Source organism: Hemiscyllium ocellatum, chromosome 35 (genome assembly GCF_020745735.1).
Source record: "Hemiscyllium ocellatum isolate sHemOce1 chromosome 35, sHemOce1.pat.X.cur, whole genome shotgun sequence".
In the NCBI taxonomy this organism is placed as follows: Eukaryota; Metazoa; Chordata; class Chondrichthyes; order Orectolobiformes; family Hemiscylliidae; genus Hemiscyllium; species Hemiscyllium ocellatum.
Window position 1 is genome coordinate 4,010,002 of NC_083435.1, and position 11,232 is coordinate 4,021,233.

Below are 11,232 nucleotides of genomic sequence, written 5' to 3' on the forward strand. Positions count from 1 at the left end.
TCGGACACCGCGCCATAGCGCAGCAGCCGCCGCCATGTACGTCACATCACGACTACATTTACCGTCAGGCACCGCGCGCCCCCTTCTCCCCCCCCCTACACAAACACATACCGGAGCCGCCCGTCGTCGATTCCCAGCCCCACGCCGAAAGGTACCGGGAGGCGCCCAGGCCGCCGCTTTATAATAGTTACCGACTGAATGGCGGTCTCCTTTGCTTTTCCTTTATACAAAAGTTCGGCTGACGGACGAATAATAATAATCTTCGGTCGCGAGGGTAACCCGAATCGCGCAAATCCGAAAAAAAAGGGGCGAGGGAGGGCCAATGAGCGGAGCCGTCCTGCCCCGGCGCTCGCTCTGATTGGTCCTCGGGGGCGGGGTGGAGCGAGCGCGCGCGTCTCACCACGTGACACCAACCCAGGTCCCGCCCTCACCCTCCGACCACGTGACCCCCACCGAGCGGCTCACCTCGCCATGACCCCGCCCCTAACGGCGGTCCCGCCTCCCTGCCTCTGACCACGCCCCGTTCCAGGTCACCGTCCTCTGCGCACGACACCATCACGCCTACGCAGACATGACTCGCTTCCGGTTATCCCTCCCCACCCAGACATGACCCACTTCCGGTTATCCCTCCCCACCCAGACAGGACCCACTTCTGGTTATCCCCTAACCCTCCCTCACCCAGACATGACCCACTTCCTGTTACCCCCCCATCCAGACATGACCCACTTCCTGTTACCCCCCAATCCAGACATGACCCACTTCCTGTTACCCCCAATCCAGACATGACCCACTTCCTGTTACCCCCATCCAGACATGACCCACTTCCGGTTATCCCTAACCCTCCCTCACCCAGACATGACCCACTTCCGGTTATCCCTAACCCCCTCACCCAGACATGACCCACTTCCTGTTACCCCTCTCACTCAGAAATGACCCACTTCCAGTTATCCCCTAACCCCTCCTCTCCCAGACATGGCCCACTTACTGTTACTCCTTAACCCCCCCCTCACTCAGACATGACCCAGTTCCTGTTAGCCCCTAACCCCCACCCCTCACCCAGACATGACCCAGTTCCTGTTAGCCCCTAACCCCCACCCCTCACCCAGACATGACCCAGTTCCTGTTAGCCCCTAACCCCCACCCCTCACCCAGACATGACCCAGTTCCTGTTAGCCCCTAACCCCCACCCCTCACCCAGACATGACCCAGTTCCTGTTAGCCCCTAACCCCCACCCCTCACCCAGACATGACCCAGTTCCTGTTAGCCCTGAACCCCTCATCTAGACATGACAGTTAAGAGAGTCAACCTCATTGTTGCGGCTGCGGAGTCTCTTTCTCTCTATCTCTGCCTTGAATATAGTCAATACCCCCAGCAGCCCTCTGCTGTAGGGAATCCCTTCAGAGAGAGAAGAAATTGCTCCCATTCCTGTCTTCAATGGGCAGCTATTCCCGATCCTTGTTCACTGGGAGGCGGATGAATCCTTGGGATTTTAACCGTAAGACACTGGAAGAGCAGCAGGCCATTCAGTCAGTGAATGGGATCGGAGCTGATTCGATATTCCTCCTGCCTCCTTCCTTGCCTGTTCCGTCGGTTTCTCTGACTGATCAGAAATCTCTCGATCTCAGCCTTCAGGACTCTGTCCCCTCAGCCCTCTGTGGCAGTGAGACTCTCCATTCTCAGACAGAAGGAATTCCTCCTCATCTCAGTCTGAAGTCCTCTCCAGCAGAGAAGGCCGTGAATGGTCAGTCTTGCAGTACAGGTAATTCTACTGTAACAGGTCTTTTGTTAATGTGGGTTACGCCACCAGGTGAAGAGGGAATGCTGTTTCTAAAGCGTGAACTTTTAAAGTGTGTGTTGGCTCTAATGCACTTACATCACCAAGTCTTTTAGTGTATTCGTAACGCGTAACTTTTGTATAGTGCAGAGTTGGACAGCATCGCATCTGTCGCGTTCTGGAAGAAATACCTGTATGTTCCAGAGACAAACCGAGGGGTTTCTGGATACTGGAGAGATCAGGGAATAAAAGGATTGGTGATCCCGGGGGATTGGTGCCCCTCCCATAGCGAGGAAACTGTCTGGGAGTTTTGTCAGTGTGCTGTGTCCGATTATGCCGGGATCCTGTCGCTGATTGTTCCTGCTGTCTGGGATAATCCATGAGGAGTGTTACTGACCTTTTCGTTTGTGGTACTGGCCAGGGTCAGCGTCGCTGCCGTTGCCATGGTTTCCCGGAAGCAGGAGAGGTTACTGCGCTACGTGGAGGATGGCAACGTGTTGAAGTTGAAGTCCTACCTGCGCAGACACCCCGGGCTGTCAGTGACATTCAGGGGACGGAAGGGCCGAAGCCCACTCCATGTGGCCTGCTCCCAGAGAGGCGACGCTATCATCAGGCTGCTCCTGAAACACGGAGCAGACCCCTTACTCCAGGACCACAGGGGCAATACCCCGCTGCACCTTGCTGCCCGCCAGGCAGTGAAGAGAGGAACCAGAGGTAAGGAACAGCTCTGCTCACAGCTCAGCATGGGAGATCACCATCAGGACAGGGACACCCATCAGACAGGCAGGCTAACACTCTCTCTACACGGGGAGGGAAAGCTCCCTCTACACTGTCCCCCCCCATCAACACACTCAGGACAGGGACACCCCCAAACAGGCACGCTAACACTCCCTCTACACTGTCCGCCTCATCAACACTCCCAGGACAGGAACAGCACATTGTTAGATACAGAATAAAGCTGCCTCTACACAAGGAAGGAAGAAGCTTATGTGAGGGTGAGATGTGAAGGCACAGTTAGGGCACATGAGAGTTATGTTGGCCTGGAAAAACCGAAAGAGAGGGCTAAGAAGAGCCAAGAGAGGACATGAGATGTCGTTGGCGGATAAGCTCAAAGACAACCCTAAGGCCTTCGATAGGTATATCAGGAATAAAAGAATGACTCGAGTAGGATTAGGGCCAATCAAGGCCAGTAGTAGGCAGTTGTGTGTGGAGTCAGAGTAGATAGGGGAAGTGCTAAATGAATATTTTTTGTCGGTATTCACACAGGAAAACGACAATGTTGTTGAGGAGAATACTGAGATACAGGCTACTACGCTAGACAGGATTGACCTTCAGAAGGAGAAAGTGTTAGCAATTCTGGAAAGTGTGAGAATAGGTAAGTCTCCTGGGCCAGATGGGATTTATCCGAGGATTCTCTGGGAAGTCAAAGAGGAGATTGCAGAGCCTTTGGCTTTGATCTTGATGTCATCATTGTCAACAAGAATAGTGCCAGAAGACTGGAGGATAGCAAATGTTGTTCCCTTGTTCAAGAAGGGGAGTAGAGACAACCCTGGAAATTATAGACCAGTGAGTCTTACCTCAGTTGTGAGTAAAGTGTTGGTAAAGGTTAGAAGAGACAGGATTTATAATCATCTAGAAAGGAATAATTTGATTAGGGATAGTCAGCACGGTTTTGTGAAGGGTAGGTTGTGCCTTATTGAGTTCTTTGAGAAGGTGACCAACCAGGTGGGCGAGGGTAAAGTGGTTGATGTGGTGTATAGGGATTTCAGTAATGGGGTTTGATAAGGTTCCCCACGGTAGGCTATTGCATAATATACGGAGGCATGGGATTGTGGGAGATTTAGCGGTTTGGATCAGAAATTGTCTGGCTGAAAGAAAACGGGGGGTGATGGCTGATGGGAAATATTCATCTTGGAGTACAGTTACTCGTGATGTACTGCAAGGGGCCACTGCTGTTTGTCATTGTTATAAATGACCTGGATGAGGGCATAGAAGGATGGGTTAGTAAATTTGCAGATGAAACTCCGGTCGATAGATCTGTGGATAGTGCCAAAGGATGTTGTAGGTTACAGAGGGACATAGATAAGCTGCAGAGCTGGGCTGAGAGGTGGCAAATGGAGTTTAATGTGGAAAAGTGTGAGGTGATTCATTCTGGAAGGAGTAACAGGAATGCAGAGTACTGGGCTAATGGTAAGACTCTTGGTAGTGGCCATGATCAGAGAGATCTTGGTGTCCAGGTGCATAGATCCCTGAAAGTTGCCACCCAGATTGATAGGATGTTAAGAAGGCGTACAGTGTGTTAGCTTTTATTGGTCGAGGGATTGAGTTTCAGAACCACGAGGTCATGCTGCAGCTGTACAAAACTCTGGTGTGGCTGCACTTGGAGTATTGCGGACGGTTCTGGTCACTGCATTGTAGGAAGGAGGTGGAAGCTTTGGAAAGGGTTCAGAGGAGATTTACTAGGATGTTGCCTGGTCTGGAGGGGAGGTCTTATGGGGAAAGGCTGAGGGATCTGAGGCTGTTTTCGTTACAGAGAAGGTTGAGAGGTGACTTAATAGAGACATACAAGATAATCAGAAGGTTAGATACAGTGGACAGTGAGAGCCTTTTTCCTCAGATGGTGATGGCGAGCACAAGGGGGCACAGCTTTAAATTGGGGGGTGATAGATATAGAGCTGAAAATGTGTTGCTGGTAAAAGCGCAGCAGGTTAGGCAGCATCCAAGGAACAGGAAATTCGACGTCTCGGGCACAAGCCCTTCAGGAAATATAGGACAGATATCAGAGATTAGTTTCTTGACTCAGAGAGTAGTAGGGGAATGGAATGGCCTGCCTGCAGCAGGAGTAGACTTCACAACTTTAAGGACTTTTGAATGGTCATTGGATAAACATATGGATGTTAATGGAATAGTGTAGGTTAGATGGGCTTCAGGTCGGTTCCACAGGTTGGTGCAACATCGAGGGCCGAAGGGCCTGGACTGCACTGGAATGCCTTCTGATCTTCTATTTTCTACACTGTTTCCACCCCCCGCCCCTGCCCCCGCCCCTCAATCAAGCACTCCCAGGACTGGGACACTACGGGGTCAGATACAGAGTCAAGCTCCCTCTGCCCTGACCTTATCAGGTACATTTGGATAGCCGCCTGTTTCCCCTGCAGTCTGCCTTTGACCGTTCTGTGAGCTGGAAGCAGGTGTTGATGTCTGAGCCAGGCAGTGAGGAACTTTGGTGTCTAACTGTGGCCCCTCTGCTTCTCTCCAGTCTATGAGGATCTGGTTGTCCCCCTCAGGAAGTCTTGCCCAGCGGCTATGGATGTGCTCAACAGGGAAGGCCTCACTCCTGGAGACCTGCTCGGGTCGATGAAGATGTGGCAGGTAACTGCTGCTTCCTGGCTTCCCTCTGCTCCCCTCCACCTTAACGGTATCCCAATGTCAGTAACTCCATCACCGGCTGGGCTTTGAGCTGAACTGTCAGTTGGTGGGTTTATTTTAATCATTGGTTTGTGGGGAACGTGTGCGTTGTTGGCTGGGACAGCGTGCGCTGGCTATCCCTTGAGAAGGTAGTGCCGAGTCTCCTCAGCAAATGGCTGCAGAGGGACCCCACCCCCTGCCCACAGCACCGTCTGGGAGGGTATTCCAGGCGCAGCATCATTGAAGGAGCAGAGATCGGTTTTCCAGTCAGTGTGGCCATGGCTGGTGTTCCCATTCTCCAAGTGAGCAACCCCGCAACTCTGTTCCCTTGTTCAACTCCGAAACATCCAGCAACAAGACAGCTCCCTGTTTTAATGAGGAAAATAGGCTCGAGGTTTTTATTTTGAGCCTGTGAGAGGCATTGCAAGACCCAGCTAGGAGTCATCCTCACTAGGACGTTAGCTGGCTCTCTGTCCGTGAATACTGTCCGGCCCACCCACCGTCATTCCCAGCATTTGTTGGTTTCCGTGTAGATCCCAGCCTCTGCAGTCGATGAGCTCCAACCCAATCGTTTGCCTGGTTCTGAGATGTCGGCACCCTGGGTTGGCCAGCATTTGGTGTTGCCCGTTCCTAAAGAATCTCCAGCTCGGGGGGGCCAACTCGGTGGCTGTGGGCCTGGAGTCCCGCGGTGGGCCAGCCCGGCTAGTTTGCTCTGCCGAAAGGGGACGAAACGGGAGTGCCCTAAGCCCATCGACAGCTCAAACCGACAACAAGTCCCCGTTTACCTGCCCTGTCGCCACAGTGTTTGTAACCCTCTGTTGTTCAGCAATGCCCCAAGCTTAAAGCTTCCTCCCCTCCCACCCCCTCTGTCCCCGGCAGCCCCTTGTGTTCCAACCATTCTCTCTCCAGCTCTGCAGTTGTCTTCAAGCTCTCCAGTAGTCTGAGATCTCCATTCCCCCCCCCTCCCAGCTGCAGCTGCTGTGGGATTCAGTTCATGTATCCTGGAGCTGTTTCACCCCAGTCCCTGGGTCACTAGGCCCACTGTGCTGGCACACTACTTAACCAGGTGAGTGTGCACACTGCTCCCCTGGTAATGCCAGTTGTAGGATGTTGTGTGAATCAAAGGCAAGTGACCAAGGGTGACAGCTGAACTGTGACCCCCATCTCTCACGTGTCAAACAGCTGGCTGTACAGTAGCTGCAGTGGAGTCTGTGCTCAGTGCGCACTATAGTGCGCCAGTATGTGATCACATGGGGGAGCACTTGCATTGACAGTGCTGTGGGGGGTGAGCGCATGTTGGTCGTTGGCTGATTGATTGATTGAGAAAATCCACCCTGGCTAACTGTTTCCTTCCAAAGTCACAGCAATGTCCAGGGGCTGAGGAAGAGAACGAGATAGCGAAGGATCAAGCCGACAGGGAGTGGTACCAGAAGCTCTCTGCTGAATGTGAGGCTGAGTTCTACACCCAGTGTGGGCGCTATGAAGGTGAGGAGAATGGAGTAGGGGGAGGAAAGGCTCAGAACTATGCTGTGCAATACACTCGGAGAGTCTCTCAGAGCGTTCAGTCCAACCCGTCCATGCTGGCCCAGATATCCCAACCCAATCTAGTCCCACCTGCCAGCACCCGGCCCATATCCCTCCAAACCCTTCCTATTAATATACCCATCCAAATGCCTCTTAAATGTTGTAATTGTACCAGCCTCCACCACATCCTCTGGCAGCTCATTCCATACACACACCACCCTCTGCATGAAATTGTCCCATAGTGCCCAGGGATGTGTAGGTCAGGGTGGATTGGCCATGGGGAATTGTCCCATAGTGCCCAGGGATGTGCAGGTTAGGGTGGATTGGCCGTGGGAAATTGTCCCATAGTGCCCAGGGATGTGTAGGTTAGGGTGGATTGGCCATGGGAAATTGTCCCATAGTGCCCAGGGATGTGTAGGTTAGGGTGGATTGGCCATGGGAAATTGTCCCATAGTGCCCAGGGATGTGTAGGTTAGGGTGGATTGGCCATGGGAAATTGTCCCATAGTGCACAGGGATGTGCAGGTTAGGGTGGATTGGCCATGGGAAATTGTCCCACAGTGCCCAGGGATGTGCAGGTTAGGGTGGATTGGCCATGGGGAAATTGTCCCATAGTGCCCAGGGATGTGTAGGTTAGGGTGGATTGGCCATGGGAAATTGTCCCATAGTGTCCAGGGATGTGTAGGTTAGGGTGGATTGGCCATGGGAAATTGTCCCATAGTGCCCAGGGATGTGCTGGTTCGGAGCATTAGTCAGGGGAAAATGTGGGGGAATGGGTTTGGAAGGTTGGTGTGGACTTGCTGGGCTGACGGGCCTGTTTCCCCACTTCTGGGATTCTATGAAAGAACAGCGGGTACTCTCTGTGGGAGATCACTCGCTCTGGCCTCCCTCCATCCCTCACGGGTGTAAACATCTTCTCCACACTCATTCTCCATCTGACCCTAAACCAAAAAAGGTGTGTCCTCCTTTCTCAAAAGGACACCTGAGCAGTACAGCAGTGATAGCAAGACCGAAGCAGGAGAGGTGAGGAGGAGAGTTCACGTTAGAGATAACCTCGGAGCCGAGATGCTGACAGGGTCTCTGTGTCTCCCCAGACCTGTGTTTGTTGCTGAGGGTTAATTCCCAGAATTCCCTGGCTATTTGCTGCTGGGCTGCACCAGGCAGGTGCCCCCCCCCTCCACTCCCCACATCCCCCCACTCCCCCCACATCTCAGCATGTCCCATACTGAACCTTCCCAAATCCTGGGTCCTCCGACCCTGTCATCACTTGCTGGCTCTTCTCTCCCCGACCCCCCCCTGCTGCCCCCACCCTCCTTTAGTTCCCTCGGGGCCTTGAATACCGAGGTGGGGGAGGGGCAAGCAAGAGTGTCCCACCTTCTGCAGGGGCATGACTGAACCCCTGTGCTCTGTGCTGAGCTCCCGGCTGGTCGACATTTCGAGAACCCCACCCACTCTCCCTTCCCCCTTTGATCTCCTTACTGGAGAAAGGGTATACCTGTACAGGAGGGGCATAGAGAGGAGGTTGATCTCGGAGCTGAGAGGGTGGTCTTAGGGGGAGAGATTGACTCGGTTGGGGCCACACTGCCAGATACACGATCAGAAGGGGATGGAAGCTTTGGGGAGAGAGGGAGAGGGGGAGAGAGAGAGGGAGGGAGGGAGGGAGGGAGGGAGGGAGGGAGAGGGTGTGTGCAGGGAGGGTTCACCAGGACGCTGCCTGGTCCCGAGGGCATTGACTGTGAGGGAAGGTTATAAAGGCTAGGAATGTTTTCACTGGAAAGACGGTGCCTGAGGGGAGACCCTGATCGAGGGCTACACAGTAACGTGGGGAACAGGCAGGGTGGGATAGTCAGGGGCTTTTCCCAGGGGTTGAAGTTTCAATTACAATGGGGCACAGGGTCAAGGTGCGAGGTGGGGGGGGGGGGGGGGGGGAGTTTAAGGGAGATGTGCGAGGGAGGTATTTCACGCAGAGAGTGGGAGGAGCCTGGAAGACACTGTGTGAAGAGGGGGTGGGAACAGACACGTTGGGGTCATTTCAGAGGCAGCTGCATAGGGGATGGGGTGGGGAATGGAGGGATATGGACCGAATCAGGGGTGGCATGGTGGCTCAGTGTTTAGCGCTGCTGCCTCTCAGCACCAGGGACCCAGTTTCGATCCCAGCCTTGGGCGACTGTCTGTGTGGAGTTTGCGCATTCTCCCCGTGTCTGCGTGGGTTTCCTCCGGGTGCTCCGGTTTCCTCCCACAGTCACAAAGATGTGCAGGTCAGGGTGGATTGGCCATGGGAAATTGCCCGTAGTGTTGGGTGCATTAGTCAGGGCTGAATGGAGGGGAATGGGTATGGGTGGGTTACCCTTCGGAGGGTTGGTGTGGACTTGTTGGGCTGAGGGGCCTGTTTCCACATTGTAGGGAAGGTAATCTGTAAGGCCAAATAAGAGCAGGAGGTTTGATGTTCCGTGCAGTCAGGGCATAATGATCAGCACAGGCTTGGAGGAGCCGAATGGCCTGGTCCTCTGCTGGACTGCTCTTTTTTAGTCTGTCTGTGTCTGTCTATGTGTCTGTGTGCGCGCGCCTGTCAGTGTGTCACTGTCTGCGCGTCACTCTGTGTGTGTGTCACTATGTCTGCCTCTGTGTGTGTGTGTGTGTGTGTGTGTGTGTGTGTGTGTGTACGCGCGTGTGTGTGTCTGTGTGTCCCTGTCCGTGCGTGGGTCTGTATGTGTGTCTGTCTCTGCGTGTGTCTGTGTCTGTGTGTCACTGTCTGTCTGTCTTTGTGTGTCTCCGTGTGTATGTGCATGTCTCTGAGTCTGTTTGTGTGTGTGTCACTGTGTCTCTGAGTGTGTCACTGTGTGTGTGCCTGTCTGTGTCACTGTCTCTGTGTGCCACGTGTGTGTGTCTGTCTGTCTCTGTGTCTGTGTGTCCCTGTCCCTGTCTCTGTCTGTGCGTGGGTCTGTATGTGTGTCTGTCTCTGCGTGTGTCTGTGTCACTGTGTGTGTCTGTCTCTGTCTGTCCGTGTGTCTGTCTGTCTGTGTGTCTCCGTGTGTCTGTCTGTGTGTGTGTCACTGTGTGTCACTTGTCTGTGTCTGTCTCCGTCTCCGTATCTGTGTCTGTGTGTCACTGTCTGTCTGTGTGTGTTTCTCCGTGTGTCTGTGCGTGTCTGAGTCTGTTTGTGTGTGTGTGTGTGTGTGTGTGTGTGTGTGTGTGTGTCACTGTCTCCGTGTCTGTGCGTGTGAGTGTCTGTGCATCTGTCACGGTGCGTGTGTGCATGAGGGTGATACTGAGGCCTGGGCTCTGAGATGTAGAAATGTTGGGTTCTGGGAGGGGGGGGGAGGTTAGGAGGATGGGGGGGTGGTGTGGGATGGTGGTGGGGTGGGGTGGACAGGTACTGACCCACTTTTCCTCCTTTCTCCTCCTCCTCTCACAGAAGACCTGTCCACGGGAGAGGCAGAGCCTGAGACATACGATACCTGGGCCGACCGCCTGGCGAGGGAGTACGCGGCGAAGCGATGCAGAGGGGCAGGGAACAGCTGGAGCAGGGAGCAGTGGGCCAAGGGGAAGGAGAAGGAGCAGCAGGAGCAGGAACACCAGCGATACCTGGAGCAGGAACACCGGCGATACCAGGAGCAGGCACAGAGGCTCCAGGTGGAGCGGGCAGCTAGCCACAAGCAGCGATATGAGCGAAGCTGTGCCCACATCTTCGGTCAGGGCTCTCCGGGCACCAGGATCCCGCTGAGATACAGCGACATCCCGTGGCCTGCTCCCGGCGGCACGGTCGAGGAGATGGTGGCGGTGATCCTGCACGGGGTGGATCGCGGAGATCCGAGTGTCTACCGCCGCTACCTGAGGGGGCAGCAGGTCATGTGGCACCCCGACCGCTTCACCCAGCGATGTGGGGACCGCCTGGCACAGGCTGACCGCCAGAGGATCCTGGACACTGTCATTGCCCTGTCCCAGGCCCTCAACAGGCTGGCTGATGGTGCCCGCTGATGGGCTGGACAGTACAGGGCTGGGATGGGCAGAGTGGCCTCCTGCTCCTGCATTGTGATTCCCTCATCGGCCTCCCTGTGTGGGCCAGCAGGAGGGGCTGGGATGGGTAGAGTGGCCTCTTGCTCCTGCACTGTGATTCCCTCATCGGCCTCCCTCTGTGGGCCAGCAGGAGGGGCTGGGATGGGCAGAGTGGCCTCCTGCTCCTGCTCCTCCGCTGTGATGCCCTCATCGGCCTCTTTCTGTGGGACAGCAGGAGGGGCTGGGATGGGCAGAGTGGCCTCCTGCTCCTGCTGCACTGTGATTCCGTCACCAGCCTCTCTCTTTGGACCCTGTCGGAATTTCCCAATCCAACCCACACCTTCCGAACTGAGAGTCAAACCCATTTGAGAACAGCTCCATGTTATCCCATCCGGAACAACAATCCATGCTCGCCTGGACGTTGACAGAGAGGTGGGGTGGTAGGCAGGCTGACAACATCAAACAATTCCAAAGGTGGGGAACAAAAATCAAAGACTCGCTGGTTAGCAGGGCTGCCTCACAGCACCAGGGAC

At 54.6% G+C, this 11,232-nt stretch overlaps 2 protein-coding genes across 4 annotated transcripts in view; one reads left to right on the top strand and one right to left on the bottom strand.

The window, feature by feature from the left end:
* csnk2b (casein kinase 2, beta polypeptide) overlaps positions 1 to 357 on the bottom strand; it is a 52,879-nt gene extending 52,522 nt beyond the window's left edge. The window contains exon 1 of one of the 2 annotated variants that reach the window (XM_060851231.1): positions 192 to 357. The gene's annotated coding sequence lies outside the window, so the exon portion shown is untranslated. Of the gene's footprint in view, positions 1 to 111 lie in introns of both variants that reach the window. The other variant, XM_060851234.1, reaches the window with a different exon arrangement.
* Positions 97 to 11,232, top strand: part of nfkbil1 (nuclear factor of kappa light polypeptide gene enhancer in B-cells inhibitor-like 1) — a 12,225-nt gene continuing 1,089 nt past the window's right edge. The window contains exons 1-6 of one of the 2 annotated variants that reach the window (XM_060851228.1): positions 97 to 151; positions 1,627 to 1,760; positions 2,197 to 2,489; positions 5,032 to 5,144; positions 6,539 to 6,665; positions 10,119 to 11,232. The exon at positions 10,119 to 11,232 is cut by the window's right edge and continues 1,089 nt beyond it. In XM_060851228.1, the coding sequence (XP_060707211.1) occupies positions 2,219 to 2,489; positions 5,032 to 5,144; positions 6,539 to 6,665; positions 10,119 to 10,681 (1,074 nt within the window). In that variant the 5' untranslated portion in view covers positions 97 to 151; positions 1,627 to 1,760; positions 2,197 to 2,218 and the 3' untranslated portion in view covers positions 10,682 to 11,232. Of the gene's footprint in view, positions 152 to 397; positions 1,761 to 2,196; positions 2,490 to 5,031; positions 5,145 to 6,538; positions 6,666 to 10,118 lie in introns of those variants that run through there. The other variant, XM_060851229.1, reaches the window with a different exon arrangement.